We start from the raw sequence: 22,924 nt of genomic DNA on the forward strand, positions 1-22,924 counted from the left end.
CCAACCCCATTTGAATCAACTGCTCCATTATTTCAGTCAGTCATTTCCTACCTTCAGGTTACTTACATTATCGTCAATGTTAAGATTGGGTATAAACTCATTTTGCATGACACTCAAGTGAAAGCTTTTGAGTGCAGGAGAATGAATGCGGACCAAACAGATCACATGCTTAGTGTGTAATGGCATTCACTTCCTGTCATTCACGTTGGAAAGAAATTGAAAGAAAAGCTCGGTGTACTTTTGTGTCTATTCTGATGTCTGACAGCTGATGAAATGAGACACCCAATAAAAAAGGTATTAAAGGTCTTTTCCACTTTGTTTTTATTGATGTAGAACTGAATGGAAGCAGTGTTAACTTTAAGAGAATCTTAACAGTGTCCCCCCCCCCATTATTAACCTAACTTTGTGTGAACATGGAACAACATCCTGGCATCGGGCTTGTTCTGTGAAACTCCTCCTTGCTTGTTTTCCCACCTCACCCACACATCTCAACTCCCACACAAGAACTTTGACTACCACATTGTTATACTACCTTATCGTTAAACGAGCAAAGAGTACATGTGGAATACAGGAAGTGAACAAATGTATTGCAATTGATGTGAAACAGGTGGGGTCGGGGAGGGAGTGGGATTAAATAGGCTTTGGTTCTTCCTTTTTGTATTATGTGATGTATTGCAATATTACACACACACACACACACACACAAGTATTGTAATGCATATCAGGTTTGTAGTTCCATACGCACACAGGGGGGAAAAAACAAGTGTGTGATCACAGAAGAAACTCATGGAATGGCTTTCCCATGAAAAAGTGTGAACACACACCTTTACTTTACTTTGTACTTACCGGAAGAGGTTGGAGTATTAAACCAAAACTACCATCTTGTGATGAAAACTACAGAAAAAGGTTCTTTGCTCACATGAACAAATCAAGACACCTATTGTATGTAAACAAAAACTCAAAAGGGGGACGTGGGGGTGTCCTGTGAATAAAGACATGCTGGTTGCAGAACGTCAGTATCGCCCTGCAAAAAGCAAACGCAGGTATTGGTACGATCATATGATGGTGACACTAAAGGTATCTGTATGGATCACACGTACGTGGGCTGTAGGAGCGAGACCGTGAGCGAGACCTGTATCGACCGTAGCCCGGCGATGGGGAGTGCCTGCGACTGCGGTGGAACATGTGGAGTTTAAAATTAGGACATTTGAAAACACAAACACCGCTATGACTTACCTGTATCTGTAATCATATTCATCGTATCGCTCATATCGGTCGTATCGCTCATAACGCTCGTTTCTGTCATATCTGTCGTATCGGTCATCGTATCTGTCGTATCTGTCATAATGCGAATCCCTCCCTCTTCGGCCGCCGCCACCACCACCATTGCTATGGGGGGGAAACAACCCAAAATGCCAATTCTGACCATGTAAAACATAAAAAAAGTATCAGTGTGAAAATGACTGTGGGTCTTACTGAGTTGGTCTGCCCATGTAGATTCCGGGTGTGGGGGTGTGAGGCCGTTTGGTGAGTGAATAATCTACTCTAATGTTCCTGCCGTCCAACTCCATACCATTGACGTTCTCCATTGCCTGAGAAACACAAAGAGAGGAGTGCTGTCATTAGAAAACTCTGAGTCATGTGCCTGGAAGATGCTGGTTGTTACAAGACAGACACCTAGTGGTGCATTGGGGTAATCACATTCACATTCAAGTGTGGCAGGGGCCTTTAAAACGGGAAATTCTGCAACTGCATTGATGTTTCATATAGGCCCGACATGACAGAATAACAGTCTGAGTGCAAGCATCTATTCATGAAATAGAGAAAGGACAAACACACCTTTTTGGAATCCTCCAGTTTCTCAAAGTAAACAAAGGCAAAGCCCCTGGAGCGACCCGAGCGCTGGTCGAACACCACATTGACCCCGGCCAGGGGACCGTAGCGAGAAAACACGTCCCTCAGGTCTCGCTCTGTGGTGTACAGGCTCAGGCCGAATACCCCCAAACATGTGTTGGGGTCAGGGTTCTCCTGGAAGGGTCAACAATACAAGCGCATACAAAAAGGTTGATTAGACCAAAACTCGGTACTGTACTCGGTACAGTACAATAAACCCCTTTAAAAGCAGCTGGTTATGGCTCAAGTACTTGGAACATGGAGGGAAATTACATACATTACATGAATAGTGTGGAGAGGAAATACAATATACTGTACATAGGATACTGTGTCTCATTGAATGTACACTACTTCCCATGTTCATCCACATACACGTCAATTACATCAGGCCTGGCCAAAATATGCCAGAAGGTCCACATACCCTAACATCAGCACCACCGCCATGACTGTTTGCTTCTTTTGTGTCATGGCTCTGTTGATATAATGAAGGGGGGGTTAATGTGGGGAGAAAAAAAAAACAATATAAGAATAATATCATATCCAGTACTCACCCTGCTGCCAGTGTGACGCCGGCGGTTCGACATCGGGGAGGTGCTCTCGCTCCTCCTGCGGCGGGAGTCGGGGCTGTAGGAACGAGAACGGGACCTCCGTCGGCGGGAATGAGATCGAGATCGTGAGTGACGGCTGGAGTCTCGCCGAGACCCAGACCTAAACATTAGAACAGAAAACCAGGTGGATGAGTGAACACATTTTTCGATGGTGTTTCATACCTTAATAATACATAACTTACCTTGATCTTGATCGAGAGCGGGATCTGGACACGGAGCGTTTGGCGGCTCGGGATGCACTTGGGGATCTCGAACTGCTCTTTGACTTGGGCCGAGCTGGACTTCCACGATCCAATTTAGATGGGGAGCGAGACCCCTATTGCCACACCAGAAAGTTCAACCCTTTATTGTGTACGTGTGTTTGACACAATAACACATTTAAACGTAATATCAAGTACAACTTACACACACCGGCCACTTCATTAGGTACGCATGCACAATCTGATAAGACGCCTTCATTGAAGTCTGTTATTGTGAATAGCGCTGAAACATATCATGGATATAACAAGATTGTGCATGTGTACATAATGTTACGACTGGTTGTCATGAACCATCAAACAATATTTTATACTATATGACTATTATAGGGGGAAATCCAACATGCAACTGCCATTTTACAGAATGGGAGCATGAAAAAGGAAAGACAAAAGGTGACACAAAGCAACATGTTTACTTAACCTAGGGACACACACATTCTTCCAGATTCTTTACACGCTACTCCTTTCAATCCGCTTTTCTATTCTTCTTCATTCTTCTGTTTTTCAGTTTTCTCCGTGTGTTTCTCTTCAGCCAAATTTTTAGACGGTTAGTGTTCTATTTGCCTTCAATCTTCCGTCACTTTTTCCTCCCTCTCCAACTTTGCTCTGTACATGTTCTCAATAGCCTTCTTTTATCTTGGAATTTTGTCTTCGTCATTCTTGGATAAAATTCTTCAAATCCTTCACGAGCAATTACCTTAATGAAAGAAGAACATTCAATAAAATTAAGATAGGATTTGATGATATCCGGAATATAGCAAAAAAAAAAAAGCACTGAATGCATTTCAGTTACGTTATCACATTGGTGAGTCTTAACATTAGCAAAATGTCAGACATGGCAGTTAAAACAACCTGGCCAAAAGCGATCTTTTAAGTGTTTATACGACCAAAAATGTCTGCATTCATGCTAAAGGACTGTAATACTGCCCGAAGAAACAAAATAATGGCTACTCTAAGCTAACAACAAGGCGATAGCTAAAGCTAACATCTACTAGTTTAGCTAGCTCCTTGTAAAAGCATATCAGAGCAAAGCAAAAACCGTCCTTGGTATGTGTTGTGTAGTAAAACATTTTAAATAGATATAGTTTTAGCATACAAAATATCAGCGTTCTGCATTTTGAGGGGGTTAACTGTACGTGCAAATTGTAGGTTGTTGTCGGCAGCCAACCCAGGACTGGGGAAAGAGTGCTTTTATATATCGTTGATTTGTCACTACTTACCCGTCTCTCGTGGTTCCCGTCGTCGATGTCACTCATTTTCAGGCCGGCTAAGGTTGATACGATAAAGTTATGTGGGGTTAAACACGGTGAGGTTGATGTTTCGACACAAATGTTTTCGTTTTTGAGCGCTTCCTGACGAGGAAAATGGCGCGCGCGTGTGGCGCGTTCAGGTCCAACGCGAGGGTACGTCATTTCCGATTAGCACGCCCCTTCTTTGAAAAAACCCAGCGTCTTCTAACGCCTCATTAGTAAAACGTCGATATTGTACGACAAAGCAGGGGTGTGTGAAAAAATCTAATTAAAAACTTTTAAAAATGTAAAAATCCCGAGTTTAAATTTTTATGGAAATCTTGTACAGAGCCTCGCAGTGAACTCACCATCCTTTTCTACTCTTGTACATTTATTGCACTGCTAAAAATGAGACATTTGAACAACAGTTTATTGAGTCTGGCGGTCTAAGGTGTGACAAGCAATCATTTGTAGGCTGAATAAATGAGACGTCACAACTATTTGCCCGCGTCACAATCACCTCCCACATACATCACCATCATCACCAAAAGTGGATGAGCCCATTATTTTTAGAAAATGTCTACAGTCACAGTGCAGCATGAACCCTGAACGTGTAATATAAGCAGATGGTCAGTCATTTTTCACAGTGCCCAAGTGCTAATTGCTGACCGTGCACTACATTCATTCCATTCCACTTGGAGTGCAATAACACCCAAGGCAAGTGACGGAAAAGAAATACACCGTTGGCTTTTAGCTGAGAAGCAAATGCTCATGATTTGCGTCAAATAGGCTTCATCTTATTAAATCTGTCACTGTAAAGACAGAGATGTGCAAACATTCTTTGGACTACACATTTAGCTGTCCCTATTGCTAATTGCTAAGTAGAGTATTAGCTGACTTCATATTCTATCTAGCAACACCTCAAATACAACAATTCATTTGTGCGAAAACTGTTCAGCAGGTTGACGCTAGGTGGTTAGGGTGTACTGTTGATGTTGACACTCAGTGCTGGCTGACTGACAGATGTAAGCGACAGTTGTCGACAGAACCAAAAAAATGTACTTGTGACCTGAAAGAATAATAGAAATATAGGACAATATAGGAAATGTCTTAAGACAACTTAACATAAGCGGGACCAACTTAAGTGTGTTATCATGAACGTCAACGTCGATTTAAGCAGTTACTTTTTAGTAATAAGAACATGGTGGAATGGAGGCTTAATTGGTTGACACAGACGAGTTGTCAACATAAGCGGAATAGACTTAAATGGGGTCTGCTGATGTGGACAATAGCAGTTGACCACTTTATGTTGTCGTCGACTTGGGGTACTTTTTAGTAATAAGAACAACAGAATGGACCCGGACTTGATGAAGTAGTCGACACACAAGTTGTTGCCATAAGTGCATTCCACTTGTGTCGACAACAGTGGTCCATCATGAATGCTGACGTCGACTGAAGGGCCCACTTTTTAGTAATACGAACACAGTGGACAGGGACTTGATTAATCGGTTGCCACAAACATGTTGACATAAGCGGTACCGACATAAATGGATTACGCTTATGTCGACAGAGTCAGTTGACCATGTATGTTGACTTAAGCGGAAACTTTTTAGTAAAAAGACCAGAATGGACCCAGACTTGATGAATTGGTTGACATACAGATTGTCAACCGAAGCGGGACACACTTTGTCGACAAAAGTGGTCAATCATGAATGTTGATGTCAACTTAAGCAGCCACATTTTAGTAATAACAAAATGAATTGGGTGACAAACAACACTGTTGACTCGGGACAGACATAAGTGGGTTCCACTTATGTCGAAAAAAGTGGTCGATCATGAATGTCGACTTAAGCGGGCACTTTAGTAATAGTATACAGGGATTTAAGTTGGTTGATATAGGTGATTTGTGCTTATGCAAGTTTCTCCTATGTCGAGAAAAGCGGTCGACCATGTATGTCGACGTCAACTTAAGCTGCAACGTTTTTGTAATTGACGGGTTGACAGAGAGGTTATCGATCAACACAGGCGAGTTCCACTGTACGTGTCTGAAGCCAGAATGTGTTAAAGCTTTTGCAGCCGCTAAAAGTCCTCAGATTCAAATATGGCCTATTATAAAAATGCAAAAGAGAAATACAAAACAATGCACTCTGCTATCTTGGCAAAATAAATAAAGGGGCAAAAAGAAGCATCCCTTCCTTCAACTCTGTGAATATCCTGGGATAAATTCAGGAAAAGTGGGCTGTGCTAAGAGCATAAAGTCAGTCGATGCATCTAAACAACGCTCATAGATGCAGCTGAGGCCTGCTGGGCGAGCGAGGCTGGTTGAAGCGAGACATCCAGGGGTGGCCGCCGGCTCTCTCGTGCTTGGAGGATCTCTGCAGGGCGGTGGAAGCGGAAGCAAGGACACCCCCATGGGAGGTGTTGGTGACGGAGGCGTTGACCACCAACTCAAGTTTCCCCTCCAGTTTGACCAGCCGCTCCAGGATGTCATCCAACAACACCGCTATGGTCCTCTTCAGATCGGCTGTGTGTGTATAAAAATATGTCATTAAGCTCCCATATGTGCTGTCCGTCAATATTTGAAATAGCGTGCAGTTGTTACCGTAACCCGCCATGGTGGTTCCCCGCGGCCCGCCCGGTGCCCTCTGGTTCTCCTCAGTCAGGACCTTGACGTATCGACGGCTGAGCTCCAGGATCTGCTCGCGTAATTCGGCACTGCTCTGGTGGCGAGGCTGCTGCACGGTATAGCGCAGCAACATGAGTCCCCACACCAGGCCGAAGATCAGCAGCACCACACTCAGCTTTTGGGACATGTTGCGTCTGCCCAGCATGGTAGTGGGGGTTGGCGGGAAAGCAGCGGTTGGATGCTGCTATTGCATGTGATGAAGCCCACGAGTTTGGCAGTTGCTACATTTCTTGTCTTTCAGTGGTGTGTATCCAATGAAAGGTGAGAAGATACAACTTCACAATGGAGGAGAGGGAGCTCTACTCAGACGGCGGTCATCAATGGTCCACCAGCGGTCATCAATGGGCTAAGATATCGGATGTCCGCTGCCATTTTTTTTGCCTGTGGAGAACAAAGAAGGTAAAGAAAAGAAATGGATTCATGTATCACAGATTTAACATGTTCTTACTGTAGAGATTCTTACTGTAATCCATCCTCTGGATTGCCCTTGCGTCCCTTGGACGTCTGTGACTGTGAGCACCATCAGATAAGCTGCATTCATTACTTTATTAGCGTGGTCGGCAGCTAAAATTAGGCGATCATTTCCCACTATTCAAAATTTTGTCAACAGATCCATTCAATGTTGGATGTGCCAGCCTCACCTCCTATTGAGCCCCGACAGGAGGGAATAAATTATGAAAAGAGAGGTAACAGTATCCATTTTGTGATCTCTTTTAATAGCAGGCTGACATGCATTCATTTTATTAGGAGTACGTGCACACCCTATCAAGGGCAAGGTTACCATATTTAGCTACATTAGAGGGCAATACAGTATCGTTTTTTTGCAGCCCCTTGTATTAGATCCCGTTAGGTGACACGTGAGCCTAATGAGGGTACACATTCTTTCAGTGCCTCTGGCACTGATTTTTAATAAGCAGATTTTTAATAAACCACAAGAAAACTCTTTAATGGCAACAGCAGGATCTGTGAACAAAGCTCCTTGCTTCTACAGTCGGCGACTATGCTTACATCAGTCTGTATGTTTTGAGTCGCAATGATAAGGACAGGTGTATTGTATGTGGCGGAAAAATAACAATCTCACATCCTTCACACATGTCACATGGATGTGTCAGACAAATACACAAAAGGTGGAAAAGCAGGTCAAACTTGCAACACAACACACTTACTGCGCTACCTTAAGCATCTTGTTTTTGCATGCAAGTGCAAATAGGACCTCACCGTGGCAAAGGGACATAAGTTTTAAGCCACATCTATCATCTTAAAAAAAGAAAACAAAGCCAAGATGGTTGACATGGCAGCCAAACGCTCCACACAACAGAATAATCTGGCATTGGGAAGCAGAGGTCCCATAGAACTGTAATCTATCCATAGTGTCAGGTTGGCCATGATGCAAAACTCCGGCTCAGCGTTTGTGAGGTTTTTAAACCTTATTTAACTACACAACATGACATTGTTTGGTTTAAAAACATGTATACTGTAATTTGGAACCAAAGCGGCACAGCACATTTATATAGACAACAATCCACTCAATGCTATTAGAAGAGTAACATTCATGATGTGCACAGTACAGGGAACAGGGAAAGGTCAAAGTTCACCGGTAAAAATATGAAAAATCGATGTGCAACAGACCCCATCGAGTCATATGTCATATGAACGGCCTTAAAGAAAGCTTTCAAGAGCTATGACTCTTTTGTCAACATGGACTTGTGTGATGGTGCATTTATCAAAATAGAGACCAGTATGTATGGTTTTGTTATTATTATGCTATTCAATATAGCCAAACATTAAAAGGGTGTATTCATTACTATCTGATTGATACTAGCGTGATGATATCAATGTGTTGTTGGCATTTGACCCGATGGACCACCATGTTCATGTATTGCCCACCCCTTCGCTCCCAGAATACTTAACACCACCCTTTCAGTCAGCAAAATGTGTAAAAAGTGGAGTCCTCTCATTTCATTTGTACTTTACAACTTCTCACTTCAGACGTCCCAGTATTTAGGAGACATTGAACGCACCACTAGTTTCTAGGTCCATTTCTTCGCAAACCAGATGGTATGATAGGGCACACTGGTTAAACATTGACTATAACATCAAACAGTGGCATGTATAAGCTGTCTAACAAAACGACGACAGCAAACAAATACTTGCTCACAATGTCACGCCTGAATGAGACAGGAAAGAAGTGTATAATGTAATAAAGATAGTGAAATGGAAAAAATAACAACCCCACAAGGAAAGAAGGAAGTTGACAGGAAGCTAGTACAATAACTCCGTGTTAGCTATAGATGCTAACGTAAATGTCACATATAACAAGTATGCTCATTTACCTCAGTGTCCTGCATCGAAGGTTATCTTGAACTTGACGCTATAAGAGCCATGTCGCAGGGTCCAAACATAATCTTCTGGATGTTAAAAATAATGAAGCAAACGTAAGCTGATGTTGCGGTTAAAAAAATGTCGATGCTTCCGCCCTCTCTCTGTATGTATATATACACTTGCAGGCTTTCTACTTTGACTCCTATGACGTTTATTATGCTAAGCTCCGTCAAACGGTATGTAGCTCACCCCGCTAAAGTGCACAACGACGGCTCAAATTACAAGCATGCATCTGAACTGACCGTCATGGTTCCCCTTAAAGAGTCAGTGTGCCTCGTCGCTGAGCATCATGGGAGTTGTGGTCACTCCGCGTTCCTCGCGCGCCACCGCAGACGAAAACAACAAAACAACAGCTAATTGACGATATGTTATATAAAACAGCTCAATTCATTAGAAAGCTTAAACAACACATAATTAAACATATATTTTACCCTGCCAACTTTTACAGAAAGAACGTTTTATAGGCGAATTTTGAGTTAGGATGCAGTACCGTAAGCGGCCGTTAGAGGGACCCTAGGTCATTTCCATAGCAACATTACGTTGACACGTTGTGTTTTCATAGAAGACAAGCTTCAAATTTGTTTTGGTTTTTTTTATCGCCAATGGAATCCTTGAACAGTTCAGCCTTAAAAGCAGTGGATGACTATTGGGAGTACACACGGTTCGTTACATTGTCACAATTTATGACTTTGGTCATTTCTTAAAGTGATGTTCAAATGTGTTTTGATGAGCTAAATGTGAATAAACAGAAAGGGGGGAACACACTGTTCTAAATCAACAGCTCTAATCCACTCAAATATGAAAATAACCAATTATTTTGGTCTTATTAGATCATTCAAAGGCTTTCAAATGGATTTTGATGTATTTAACCATAACATAATCCTGTTAAACCGCACAAGGCATTACTTAAATGATGCTTTTTTTTTTTTACTGAAACAAAGCTCAAATGTGTCTCTTGTAGGATCGTGGGTGATGACGATGGAGGCGAACTGTTTACACCCGAGCAATATGAGGAGTACAAGAGGAAAATACTCCCACAGCGAATACAAAACAGGCTGTATGTGAGCTTTGGTGTACCAGGAGGAATCGACTGCAAGCTGATTGGTCCGGAGACGCAGTGCTTCTGTGCACATAGGTAGTACGTATATGCTAGCCGTTTCATGCAAAAGGAGAACCAACAATTGAGCATATGTTTATTATGGCGGTGTTTCATTTGGTCGTGCTGTGTTTGTGTCAACCAGACCATTTTCTGTTTTCCCTGGTGTCTTCTCCAGCTGTCTCATTGTGTCATGGTTTTGTTCAATTCCTTGTCGCTAATTAAAATGATTATGTGTCATGGTAGGTGGCATGGTGGTTGAGTGGTTAGCGCGCGGACCTCACAGCTAGGAGACCAGGGTTCAATTCCACCCTCGGCCATCTCTGTGTGGAGTTTGCATGTTCTCTCTGGTTTCCTCCCACATTCCAAAAATATGTTAGGTTAATTGGCGACTCCAAATTGTCCATAGGTATGAATGTGAGTGTGAATGGTTGTTTGTCTATATGTGCCCTGTGATTGGCTGGCGACCAGTCCATGGTGTACCCCGCCTCTCGCCCGAAGACAGCTGGGATAGACTCCAGCACCCCCCACGACCCTTGTGAGGAAAAGCGGTAGAAAATGAATGAATGAATATGTCATGGTAAAATCTAAAAAAGTGGTCCTAATAATATTCAACATCTTTCCAGAGACTGACCACTGTGATGTTAGTCTGGCCCCAGGCCTCCATGTTTAGTAACCTTTTTGGAATAAATAATAAACTTTGGATGTAAAAGAATGGTGTTGGGTTTTAACCTCAAGGTGGTCTCTTCCAGATACAAGCAGCATAAGACAGACTTTGAGGTCATTCCCTCCGAGAGGCCTTTGGCCCTGCCTTGTTGTGTCAGAGGATGTCGTTGTCCTGCTTATGAGTACGTCCCCCATGTTGGGGGGGCACCGGTTCGCTGCAGGTGTAAACATTTACCTCAGGATCACACTGAAGCTGCTGGGCATATGTGCGAAAAGTGTGAGTTGTCAACCTCGAATGTGGAAGGGAGAAAAAAATGAACGAAAAAATAACAGTTTTCTTTTTCAGGTGACTGTTCTGGGTTTCGGAGCCCGTATACATGTGGGTGTGGCCAACCCAGCTTCAATCACCACACCATGGTAAGCTGAACCTTCTATGACACTACCGTTAATGACGAGTAAGATGTTTTCCTTTTAGGTGGAAACAAAGTCCGAGAGGGAGGCACGGGGTCGTCCGGTAGGCTGGGACGTCCCTTACGCTGCGATGGGGGGTCTGACAGGGTTCAGTTCCTTGCTGGATGGCTATCTCGCTTTGGGGGCTAACGGGTCATGTGAGCAGGCACTTTTACATCCTTTCATAATTATCGTAGTAACTACTTCCAATACCTCATGCAATACCGTATGTTGTATTACTCAGGTCAGGAATCAGATGACGACAGCCAGCAGTGTTCAGCATCAGCCTCCAGCTCCGCATGCAGTAAGAAGACCAAATAAGTGTTCACATCACGGACCACCTGTTCCTGGATAGTAAAAATGTACTGCCAATCGCAAATAAAGGCCAAAAATGTGCAGTCGTTTTGTTCTCTTGCAACCACGGTGATTATCCGCCGTGCCACAGAGAGCCAATCAACATTTATTGTTATCAGTGGAATCTGTGCAAAGCCTGAACAAAGCACCATTTGACTCTTTGGATGAAACAATAGATATTTTCTATAGATGTGATCAGTGACGTATTGTTCTCCACTATTTAAAGTGGACTGACTGAAATTGGACCTACTGAAAAGTAAAAATTCTAACTGGTAGCGTTGTACCAAAGTGTGATTAGGGAGACATTTTTGGTCCGCAGATTGTTTTTTATTGCCCATCAGTTAAGAAATGTTATGAATTCCATATATGACACTAATTTGCTTTGTTACCAATAAAGGCAAGCCTGTATTGACAACACTGGTGTCTTTTGTGATTGTTTTTTCCTAAACTGCTTGATTTGGTGGCAGCCTTTTTCACAAAGTTGTGCAAAATTTGTGTGAGTGGTTAACAGTGGTGGCTAACGAGTGGTTAGCGCGCAGACCTCACAGCGAGGAGACCAGGGTTCAATTCCACCCTCGGTGTGGAGTTTGCATGTTCTCCCCGTGCATGCGTGGGTTTTCTCCAGGTACTCCGGTTTCCTCCCACATTCCAAAAACATGCTAGGTTAATTGGCCACTCCAAATTGTCCATAGGTATGAATGTGAGTGTGAATGGTTGTTTGTCTATATGTGCCCTGTGATTGGCTGGCCACCAGTCCAGGATGTACCCCGCCTCTCGCCCGAAGACAACTGGGATAGGCTCCAGCACCCCCGCGACCCTCGTGAGGATAAGCGGTACAAAATGAATGAATGAATGAATTAGGGATGTCCGATAATCGGTCTGATATCAGCATAAAAATGGATTGATATTGGTATATGATTTTTTCCCAATCTTGAAAAATGCTATTTAAAAAAATGCTGTATACAACATGTTCATTCCATCACATGTTACACATATCGATATCGGAAATTGAGAGTTGGACAATATCGACCAATATCGGACATCCCTAGTAACAGTGGTTTATTTGGTCTCCAAAATGTTGACAACAATACATTTGAGTGTCAATCTGTGGAACAAGAGACATTTCATTTGTTTTGTGACTCGGTTAAATAAATAAAAAAGTCTATCTAGTCATATTTTTTTTATTGTACTTTTCTTAAAATTCATGTTAAAATCTTGTCTCGTCTCATGAGAGGTGGGAAATTTTGCTGCATGCTTTGAATGGGAAACAGAGAACACCATTCATTCATTCATTTTCTACTGCTTTTCCTCACGAGGGTCGCGGGGGGTGCTGGAGCCTATCCCAGCTGTCTTCGGGCGAGAGGCGGGGTACACCCTGGACTGGTCGCCAGCCAATCACAGGGCACATATAGACAAACAACCATTCACACTCACATTCATACCTATGGACAATTTGGAGTGGCCAATAAACCTAGCATGTTTTTGGAATGTGGGAGGAAACCGGGAGTACCCGGAGAAAACTCCGATCTCCTAGCTGTGAGGTCTGCGCGCGAACCACTAGACCGCCGTGCAGCCCTAGAGAACACCATGTAATGGATAAATAGAAGAAACAAACAGAGAAAAGAAATGAATATGTCCCTTGTCTCTCGTAAGGGCTAGCTAGCAAAATATTGTATTGGTGGTCAGTTTAAAGATGTAAATGTTAATTTTTGATTTTCTCTTGGGGTAAGAAAGACGCCCACACAACATATCACCAAAATAACAGCAGATCCACGCTGAGTGACGATTGCAGTGTTTGGTTGGCGCACGGATGTACCGTTTCCCATTGATTAATCCCATTCCTCACGGCAGATCAGCAGTGACGACTGCTGATTTAATCCACATGGTGAATGGAGATTGAGGCGAGCCATGTTTATTCTCTTTTAAATAAAATAGGACTAACGTCGCCTCGAAATGAGGTTTCACTCTGTCGTACTGTCGTACTCGATCAGCTCTGGCTGGGGGGGGGGGTCACCTGTGTTGTGATGGCGGTGAACAGGTGGCGTTGAAGGCAAGGAATGTGGCTGGCTCGTGGAGGACGTGAAGCGTGCACCTGAGTCTCAGCGTAGTAATCGGGGGAGGGGGAGTGTGTGAGTGGAAGGGATTCCATGTGAAAGCTGACATGTTTGCATGTTTTTATTGACCTCTTTCCACTTGGGCTCCCACCCCTACCCAGGTTGAAGAGGCCATGCACGCACATTATTAGTGTCACAAAGTAATTGCCTCTGCATAGCAACCTCATTTAGGAGACAACAGTATTTTATTTAGTCCTGTTGCCTGAAGGAAATGACTACCAGCCTTGCCTGATCCCCATAGAAACCACACCTAGCTTGACTGACAGATCCAGCACTACAAATCAGTGCTTAAAGCGGTAATTAGCATGCAAAGAAATACTTAATGCAGGGGTGGGCAAACTACAACCCGGGGGCCACATGCGGCCCACCTAGCGTTTGAATCCGGCCCGCCAGTGGCTTTCTCAGTATTTCAACTTTTAACATACAAACTGGTAACATGACTTGCAACAAAAAAAATGTAAATTTAAATTATAGTTTGATAGTTTCTTTAAAGTGCTCCTGAAAAAAGGGACATGAGAACATGCAGCTGATAGTATAACCATTTTACAGATAAAATTAGACAAATAATTCAAGCAAAATTATAATCATAAAACAGCGTGTGTGTGTGTGTGTTTTGTTAACTCAATGCGGCCCATGAGTCGAAATATTTGCCCGCCCCTGACTTAGTTATATGTGTGGAAAAAATCACTTATTGAATTGGTAACTGCTATGGCGTGGAGAAGGGGTAGGATTTAATAAGCTTTGCTTCTTCCTGCTCCTTTTCAGACACGTGTAGTAATGAGGTGTTGTGTGTGTGCATGTATGTGTGTATGTATGTGTATGTATATATATGTAGATATGTGTGTATGTATATGTATGTATATATGTGTGTATGTATATACATAAATAGATATTGTAAGTGTATTGTATTGTAAGTGTATATGTGAGAAAGAATAATGTAACATAGTATGCATGTCTGAAATAAATTAAGAAAAGAAAGAAAGAAAGAAAGAAGTGGATGTGCAGGAGAAGGGTGCCGACCCACTCTAAAATAATACATATCACAATAATAAGTGTCGGGGCTCTTTTTTTTGGGGGGGGGGGGGGGGGGGGGTTCCTCCGAAAGTCAGCGAGTAATAAACAAATAAACAAACTTTGCATACCCTCCAAGTACAGTTAGACTTAAGGAGAATGATAACCGCATGTACAAAAATTTAGGACCGTAAATGGCGATGATTTAAAAAATGCAGTATTATAACAACTAACAGGGCATGTAAGGTTTTTTTTGAATATCTGTTAGAAAGTGCTCCCTTAGAGAGGCATAATAGATGTTATTATTGTGGTTGTCGTGGTGCTATACGAAGTGCTGATTCTAATCATTTGTCTCCCTCTGCTAGCTAAATAGGGGAAACAAAATATGACAAACACCTCTGCTCTTTGCAGCTCGAGTGCAAATTCATACTTTTATACGTACACATCCATGGGGAGGCCCCATTTTGCACAAGGGGGCGCATTCTCGGTAGATGCGCATATCTGCCGAGAGGCATAAATTGTCCATAGGTGTGAATGTGAGTGTGAATGGTTGTTTGTCTATATGTACCCTGTGATTGGCTGGCGACCAGTCCAGGGTGTACCCCGCCTCTCGCCCGAAGACAGCTGGGATAGGCTCCAGCATGCCTGTGACCCACGTGAGGATAAGCGGTAGAATATGAATGAATGAATGTATTTAGGGCTGCACGGCGGTCTAGTGGTTAGCACGCAGACCTCACAGCTAGGAGACCCGAGTTCAATCCCACCCTCGGCCATCTCTGTGTGGCGTTTGCATGTTCTCCCCGTGCATGCGTGGGTTTTCTCCGGGTACTCCGGTTTCCTCCCACATTCCAAAAACATGCTAGGTTAATTGGTGACTCCAAATTGTCCATAGGTATGAATGTGAGTGTGAATGGTTGTTTGTCTAAATGTGCTCTATGATTGGCTGGCGACCAGTCCGGGGTGTACCCTGCCTCTCGCCCGAAGACAGCTGGGATAGGCTCCAGCATGCCTGTGACCCTCGTGAGGATAAGCGGTAGAGAAAATGGATGGATAAAATACCAATTCGCTTGCTCAATCATCAGTCCCTGGTGGTGTAATGGTACAGCTGCTACCCAGATGGGACTGGTTAAAAAATCTGTTATTTTATTTAAAACATTTTAATGATTTATTGAACAATGTGTTTCCCATGTATTCATGAGTCCAAAATCTGCATCTTACTAATTTCAAATCAAAGTAAAATAGCATAAAAATATGTCGCTTTCAATGGGTCATTTTTGTAATAACTGATTATTCACAGGCATTCATCATGACATTTATGCAAACATAGATAAAGACTTGAAATGACGATACTCCATCATTCAGCCTGTGGAAAAACAATACATTTGTATGTCTGATCACAGGGTATCATCTAATCTTCCCGCATCTGTCAGTCAAGCTGACGTTATTCTGACACCGATGACCTTTTTCTACGACGCGTCTTGTCTACACCTGTCTGCCAGTAACTTTACAGGCATCCTCCGATGCAACTCTGACGTGTGCGTCACACCTGAGCCAAACAAACGCGTCGCTTACAATGTGGCGCGACCTTCTGCTCAGCCGTCAATCAGAGGAGCTTATCAGGTGCATTGTATTCACCCTGGAAGCAGATGTGGTGGGGAACAAAATTGACGAAATAAAAATGTACGCATCAGTCAACTATTTCCTTCCTTTGCTAATGCACGGTAACCACCACCGTGTGAACGCTGGCCTGCCGAGGCTTTAAATAACAACCGTGCTCCGTGTCACCACCATAGAACAGAAAAGCAGCAATTTAGATGTCAATGTAGAGGAGAAATGTGCATTCAAACTTATTGTGCGAGGTTCTCCTTGGAAAAGATGCTAATGAGTCTCCCAGCGCCATTAAACCTCTCCGTTTCATCTGTTTTGTTTTGTTCAGTGTGATTAATGCTAATATTTTTATGGTAGCCGCTATGAGTGTAAATCACAATGATTATTATTATATTATGATAAGACTGTGCTGGGGGGGCACGGCGGTCTAGTGGTTAGCGTGCAGACCTCACAGCTAGGAGACCAGGGTTCAATTCCACCCTCGGCCATCTCTGTGTGGAGTTTTCTCCGTGCATGCGTGGGTTTTCTCCGGGTACTCCGGTTTCCTCCCACATTCCAAAAACATGCTAGGTTAATTGGCGACTCTAAATTGTCCATAGGTATGAATGTGAGTGTGAATGGTTGTTTGTCTATATGTGCCCTGTGATTGGTTGGCCAGTCCAGGGTGTACCCCGCCTCTCGCCCGAAGACCCCCGCGACCCTCGTGAGGAAAAAGCGGTAGAAAATGAATGAATGAATGAATGAAAGACTGTGCTGCTTAGTTATTACTGTCACTTTCATAGGAGTCAATGCTTTAAAGGAGATCGGGAAGACATGGTTTCGAATCTGCGCTTGGGTATCTGTGTGTGGGGTTTGGCGACTCTAAATTGTCCGTAGGTATGAATGTGAGTGTGAATGGCTCGCCCAAAGTCAGCTGGGATAGACTCCAGCATACATCATATATATATATATATATATATCAAGCCTATAACAGTAAGCTGTAGTGCAATAATAACAAGCCTCTCATACTGTAGCTCCTGTTTTACATGAGATCATTTCCTGCTGTAGGAAATAACTAACTTGTTATGTTGATCTGTAGATAATTATTCAGAACAATCTTTGATATATTTCTCTCTTGTGGGCCTTTGGTTGTCGACAGAGCCTCAGTGGAAAACTCTGTGTGTGTACGAGGTCCCAATAATTTTATTGCTAATGATGCTCAAATTGGATGTGGTCGGCTAATGTAATCCATGTCATGTGTGGAGCTCACTCGGGGGTTATCCATCAGTGGAAGACGATTAGAATGTCATGTGTTCTCCAAATAAATGGTGTGTGTGTTGTTCAGGCAGCACACCAATCAAAGATGGATGCTGTTTCAGAGGTCGTTTCTTCGCTATAGTCGTGTACGCAAAAAAGGGCGCTTTTCACACAGTGACACAACATACTGGGATCAGATTTTGTCGCTTTGTGGTTGTGATTAGGGCTGCAATTAACGATTTAATAACCGATTAATCAGTCGATTATTGTTTCGATGAATCGATGAATCTGATTTTTGTTTTAAAACGCCTCTTTATTCTGAAAAAGGGCACAAATGTAATGTAAATGTGCAATATTTCCATCACTGCCTCTGTTCCTACCTCTAACATATTTATTTATTTAACAACCCAATACACTCATATGTGACTTTACTCATCTGTATACACCACTCATTATTTGCACTATGGCCAATTTATCATTGCACTAAAATTAATATATCTGCAATATGTCTGCTCCTGCATATGCTCCTGTGCAATACTATGTGCATATTTTGGATATCTGGTATATATCTTGTATATATCTTGTTAAATTGTCTTTTTACTCTACTTTTGTATGTTTTTTTTTTTTTAACTTGACTACTGCACTGAAAGGAGAAGCTCTCCAATCTCGTTGTACATCTTGACAATAAAGGCCATTCCATTCCATTCCATTCCATATACCAGGTTCTCTCTTGAGTATTCTGTTAACATAATGTTCAATAATAAACTGTCAACTGTTAACAAAAACACAATAATGATCTTTTTTTGTGTGGATTAATCCGAAGCATAATGAGTTAGGTCATTCACATTTGAGAGGCTGAAATCAGAGGAATGTACATATTTATATAAAAAACAAGATTATTTGATTACCAAAATAGTTGTCGATTAATTGGGTACGACGATTAACCATTGAGTCGACAGAACAGCAACACAAACAAAAGAAAAATCTTTTTTTTTACAGATAGCTTAAAATGAGGCGTACTTTGTTGTTGTGGTTGTAGTTTCACTCTAAAGTTGGTAAATAATTTGCCGTTTAAGAGGAGCTCTATATAAAATATAAATGGATTGAGATAGCATGAATGTATAGTATACACAGGTATGTAATTTGCAAGGAGGATATGGGGGTCACGACACCCCCAAAAATCAGATCCAGCCAGTTTAACCCCCTGAATATAATCACATCATTCCGAACAGGCAATGATTTTAACCCAAAGTTCCGCCCTTGAGTATACAGTATGTAAAAACATTCCCGAGTGACTTCACCTGCACAGATGAGCGACGCCGACACCTCGTTGATGGATGTGTATTGATGCATCACGTTTAGCGAGTTGTGAAATCAGCTCATACACTCAACACACTCAGGTGTCACTCCAATGTTTAGACCAACCATCAGTTGACCGCTCAACTTTCTCCGACATGTGATATGGCGTACACGCACTTCTACACGTTTTGACAGTTAGTCAGGCCCGAGCCGCCGAAGGTGTCAGGCCCATTGACGTTGACTTCCTGAATGTGTCTCTCTCCTGAAGAGGCCCAGAAAGTCAAATTCCTGCCGGTAATCATCATGATCGGGGCCGCGATTTTGTTCTCGCACTTGTGTCTCATTCCTCATCTCGCTTGGAGCGCATCCTGTGTGACACAAAAGGCCCTCACAACATCCTCCTCGCAACTTAAGACGAAGAAAAGTGACTTTGCTAGATTATATGGCTGGGAGCTGACGTACAAGAGTGGGGATGAATGGGAGGTAAATGAAGCACATTCATTGAACTTCTATTTGGGATTTTTTTTATGTTAAATGTGCTCCCTGGAGCTTAGGCTCATGTCTGCATATTCAAATTTAGACCTTTTGTTCCTGCCTCTCCTTCTCTTTGGTGGGAGGAGTTACGGTATATAAGAAAATCAGGGATTGATTTCGTCAAAAAGAATATTTCAGGCAACATGACGAGCATCTTTTGGTGAGAGGCCTCTTGTGAAGTGCAGTGTATTACCGCCACTCTTTTGCAACTTTGCATAGAAGTCATTGTGAGGAAGAATCACTACATGATTGCCATCTGGAACGACAACACAATCGTATGTGTATGTTCACGCTGGTATCGGGGTCTCTGCTGTCGGAAAGTACACCATGGTACTGGAGCAATGCACAACAATGTGCCGCATAGGCCTAAAATTATACATTTAGGTTCCCCACAAAATCTTTCCCAAGTTAGGTTCAGTGCACAAATGCGTGCACACACACAGCTCAGTTGTAAATGTGAAAATTCATTTGTTCATAGTGTTGTATTTGTAAGAAAAAAAAGATCTTGTGGCATAATTGTTTAGACATTTTGCCTAAATATATATGGCTAAATTTGTGTCAAAGTGACATTTTGCATTATAATATTTTAATATATATTAAATACATATTCATTCATCCAGTCCCATTCAGTCCCCAGCCAATCACAGGGCACATATAAACAAACAACCATTCACACTCACATTCATACCTATGTGGAGTTTGCATGTTCTCCCCGTGCATGTGTGGGTTTTCTCCGGGTACTCCAGTTTCCTCCCACATTCCAAAAACATGCTAGGTTAATTGGCCACTCCAAATTGTCCATAGGTATGAATGTGAGTGTGAAGGGTTGTTTGTCTATAGCGGTAGAAAATGAATGAATGAATGAATGAATGAAAACAATACATTTGGTTAAATGAATCTTTCCAAAGACTCCATCAATATATACTATCAAACATATATTAGCTGTCTAATCAGCATTTATTGGCTATACGTCACGTATATATCGACTATTTTAGCTTGACTGTTGTACTAATGAGCGGAGACAGTTAAAAAAGAAAACACAGAAGCAATGACAGCATCACTGGTGACGCTCACATGGAGGAAAGCAGCACCGAGTGCAGCTCTGACGCGCGTCTGGTGCGCGCATATAAAGCCCCCAGTGCGCACCAGGCACACTTCAGATCAGAGGAGACGCAACAGCATTGCGCACAGACAACCCAACAACACCCTGGGAATTGTAAGTATATTGATATTGTCGTGAAGATAGATTTTCTCCTCCGTGCAATTGTGCAGGAAATCAAACTGTGTCTTTTCTACTCTCTCCATGTAGATGCATTCTAACTTTATCAGTTGGGTGGGGACCCTGGGCTTCCTGCTGTGGGCGCTGCTGTGCCTGGGCACCTTGGCAGCAGGCTACCCGGTGAAACCAGAGAATCCTGGGGAGGACGCCCCTGCGGAAGACTTGGCCAAGTACTACTCAGCCCTGAGACACTACATCAATCTCATCACAAGACAGAGGTACTATACTAGTATTCTAAATACACACGCAAGTCATGATAACATAATAATGTGCCTATGTGGGTGTGTTTATCTCTATTTAGTTGCAAATCAGGGCCTGATACAGAATTGTCATACAAACACATGGCAAACTAATTATTTGTAGTGCAAAATAACAAATTGACGAATAAATTAAAAGTGCCCATGGGTGGGATCAAACCAAAAGGGAGCAGCTGTACCATTACTGCGTGCTGTTATTCACTGTCTTTCTCTCCTACCTTGAGCTGTTGTGGTGCCCTCTGCCCATCCTTTGCGCATTTGCAGGGAATGCACCCCCTGTGTATTTTTACGGGCTTTTATTTGCAGCTTTCTTTTCACTTTGTTTTTTTCTATTTATATTATTCTTCCTGCTGTATTGTCTGTAAACGTGTCTCCTATAACAAAGTCAACCAGAGGATCAAAAAAGTTGGTCGCTACAGTGATGGCAGATGTACAGTTTTCATCTTTTGATCTGAACTAGAGAAATACATATCTTTATATATAACAAAAAATATGTCACACAGGTGTACCTAATGGGCCTGTGGTTTTCATGCTGTATTCAGACTGTAGGATATCTAGATAACTCGTTACTGCAGGCTTATCACCTAAGAAGCAGAAAAAGAAGCATGACATCCCGGGTTTGCAATAATCCCTGCATGCTGTGTTCTGTCTTCTTCACTTGGACACAAGATAAAAGGATATGCAGAGGATTAGGATGTGTTTTTTTGCTCTTAAAGACAACTTTATGTGTTTTTTTCCACACACTGTTATCATGGAGTTGAAGTTGACGCCACCTTAATAATCTTTGCATCTTTGCATCCCAAGGTATGGAAAGAGGTCCAGTCCTGAGATACTGGACACACTGGTCTCAGAGCTGTTACTGAAGGAGAGCACAGACACCCTTCCACAGTCAAGGTCTGTGTTTCGTATTTGAAAAATAATCTGAGAGTCAGTACAAGAGTTGTATGAAAATGCATCATGCATATCCAGTGAGTACACATCTCTTCAAGATGGCCATTCTGTTTTCTCTTCTCTTTTCCAGATATGACCCATCATTGTGGTGATGACACCCGCCTCTGTCACTTTCCTCCTCCTCCTTACCCATCTGCTACAGTTCTGCTGCTTTGTGACACTGTCAAATTGTAAATACTTGATCCACAGTCGTCATCTGTGAATGTTGCAAGTCAACAGGAGGAGTGGGTATGTCAATTGTATTGTATATTTGTGCAATTAAAGATGAATTCTTTGAAAAATGTGTTACTTTTTCATCATTTTCACAATGGCCCCTGCTTGAAAACGACAATATTGAACACAATTATCTTGCTTATTCCATGTACAATCTTGTAAATAGGGTTTATAAAATACACCGGGATATTAAATATCTATTCAAATGACTTTTGACTTCTGTAAGCCTTTTTTCTGCACAATGTAAGCAGGGAAAGTGATTCAATATGTACACTAACACTGGTGGTTTTTAAACTATCACCTACTTTGTACAGTAGGCTCGTTTTGCCAGCATTACCGTTAGACTCCAATTTGGTTATATAGCGCCCTCCTGTGGCCATATAATTAGTAGCTGCTACTTTGGAAGTGAATGAATGCCGTTTCTACAACTGTTATTGCAATTACATTACAATTGCTTAGCCAGGTTAAAATGTTTACTGAGAGTTTGGGGATATTTTGTACCTTTATCGGGGTTTAGTAAGAGATGTGTAGATGACCCCCATGAACAATGAGGTCGCAGACAATTAAATTGTCTAGGAGACAATAATGCTAAATTAATTAATAATTAAACATATTATGATTATGGTTCAGTTCATTTAACAGAGAGGTATTTTGTATGTTTTCGATCTTGCCAATTGGAGACTAGATTATTTAAAGTGGAAGTATGGTTGTCTCTTTGTCTTGTGATTTTTCATTTATCAATTTATATATTTATGGATCATAAATCTTACTGTACTGCTCATCTGTGAAGTGAAATTATCA

General features: G+C 42.2%; 4 protein-coding genes across 5 annotated transcripts; 2 read left to right on the forward strand and 2 right to left on the reverse strand.

The window, feature by feature from the left end:
* Nucleotides 1–297: 297 nt before the first annotated feature.
* tra2a (transformer 2 alpha homolog) lies at nucleotides 298–4,171 on the reverse strand. 2 transcript variants are annotated; one of them, XM_058047823.1, is made up of 10 exons: nucleotides 3,979–4,171; nucleotides 3,194–3,455; nucleotides 2,684–2,817; nucleotides 2,445–2,601; nucleotides 2,315–2,365; nucleotides 1,840–2,028; nucleotides 1,477–1,592; nucleotides 1,237–1,389; nucleotides 1,101–1,171; nucleotides 298–1,024 (listed from the first exon to the last, which is right to left on the reverse strand). In XM_058047823.1, exons 4-10 carry the CDS (start codon nucleotides 2,475–2,477, stop codon nucleotides 1,014–1,016), a joined length of 624 nt encoding a protein of 207 aa, XP_057903806.1. In that variant the 5' UTR covers nucleotides 2,478–2,601; nucleotides 2,684–2,817; nucleotides 3,194–3,455; nucleotides 3,979–4,171; the 3' UTR covers nucleotides 298–1,013. The 2 variants fall into 2 exon arrangements, with proteins under 2 accessions (XP_057903806.1, XP_057903805.1); XM_058047822.1 differs by lacking the exon at nucleotides 3,194–3,455.
* Nucleotides 4,172–4,400: 229 nt separating this feature from the next.
* ccdc126 (coiled-coil domain containing 126) lies at nucleotides 4,401–9,329 on the reverse strand. Its single transcript, XM_058047853.1, has 3 exons — nucleotides 9,007–9,329; nucleotides 6,590–7,054; nucleotides 4,401–6,511 (listed from the first exon to the last, which is right to left on the reverse strand). Exons 2-3 carry the CDS (start codon nucleotides 6,816–6,818, stop codon nucleotides 6,270–6,272), a joined length of 471 nt encoding a protein of 156 aa, XP_057903836.1. The 5' UTR covers nucleotides 6,819–7,054; nucleotides 9,007–9,329; the 3' UTR covers nucleotides 4,401–6,269.
* fam221a (family with sequence similarity 221 member A) lies at nucleotides 8,899–11,979 on the forward strand. The gene is made up of 6 exons (XM_058047842.1): nucleotides 8,899–9,716; nucleotides 10,017–10,190; nucleotides 10,904–11,094; nucleotides 11,164–11,234; nucleotides 11,293–11,425; nucleotides 11,512–11,979. The coding sequence occupies exons 1-6, from the start codon at nucleotides 9,658–9,660 to the stop codon at nucleotides 11,586–11,588; spliced, it is 705 nt and encodes a 234-aa protein (XP_057903825.1). The 5' UTR covers nucleotides 8,899–9,657; the 3' UTR covers nucleotides 11,589–11,979.
* An 8,536-nt stretch (nucleotides 11,980–20,515) lies between these two features.
* On the forward strand, nucleotides 20,516–22,293 carry npy (neuropeptide Y). The gene is made up of 4 exons (XM_058047861.1): nucleotides 20,516–20,639; nucleotides 20,733–20,920; nucleotides 21,764–21,853; nucleotides 21,981–22,293. Exons 2-4 carry the CDS (start codon nucleotides 20,733–20,735, stop codon nucleotides 22,000–22,002), a joined length of 300 nt encoding a protein of 99 aa, XP_057903844.1. The 5' UTR covers nucleotides 20,516–20,639; the 3' UTR covers nucleotides 22,003–22,293.
* The last annotated feature ends 631 nt before the right edge of the window (nucleotides 22,294–22,924 follow it).

The sequence above is a fragment of the Doryrhamphus excisus genome, chromosome 14 (assembly GCF_030265055.1).
Source record: "Doryrhamphus excisus isolate RoL2022-K1 chromosome 14, RoL_Dexc_1.0, whole genome shotgun sequence".
NCBI lineage: Eukaryota > Metazoa > Chordata > Actinopteri > Syngnathiformes > Syngnathidae > Doryrhamphus > Doryrhamphus excisus.

Bases quoted from the DNA above. Each gene is read 5' to 3' on its own strand.
- tra2a (XM_058047822.1), bottom strand. From the start codon at position 4,170: ATGACGTACCCTCGCGTTGGACCTGAACGCGCCACACGCGCGCGCCAT. The intron at 1,593-1,839 runs GTGTGTTTGTCC...TGTGTTTCTCAG, and splicing joins AACTGGAGGATTCCAAAAAG to GCAATGGAGAACGTCAATGG. The intron at 1,390-1,476 runs GTAAGACCCACA...TCCCCCCCATAG, and splicing joins TACATGGGCAGACCAACTCA to CAATGGTGGTGGTGGCGGCG.
- ccdc126 (XM_058047853.1), bottom strand. From the start codon at position 6,818: ATGCTGGGCAGACGCAACATGTCCCAAAAGCTGAGTGTGGTGCTGCTG. The intron at 6,512-6,589 runs GTAACAACTGCA...ATACACACACAG, and splicing joins AACCACCATGGCGGGTTACG to CCGATCTGAAGAGGACCATA.
- fam221a (XM_058047842.1), top strand. From the start codon at position 9,658: ATGGAATCCTTGAACAGTTCAGCCTTAAAAGCAGTGGATGACTATTGG. The intron at 11,095-11,163 runs GTGAGTTGTCAA...TTTCTTTTTCAG, and splicing joins TGGGCATATGTGCGAAAAGT to GTGACTGTTCTGGGTTTCGG. The intron at 11,426-11,511 runs GTGAGCAGGCAC...TGTATTACTCAG, and splicing joins TTTGGGGGCTAACGGGTCAT to GTCAGGAATCAGATGACGAC.
- npy (XM_058047861.1), top strand. From the start codon at position 20,733: ATGCATTCTAACTTTATCAGTTGGGTGGGGACCCTGGGCTTCCTGCTG. The intron at 20,921-21,763 runs GTACTATACTAG...TTGCATCCCAAG, and splicing joins AATCTCATCACAAGACAGAG to GTATGGAAAGAGGTCCAGTC. The intron at 21,854-21,980 runs GTCTGTGTTTCG...TCTCTTTTCCAG, and splicing joins GACACCCTTCCACAGTCAAG to ATATGACCCATCATTGTGGT.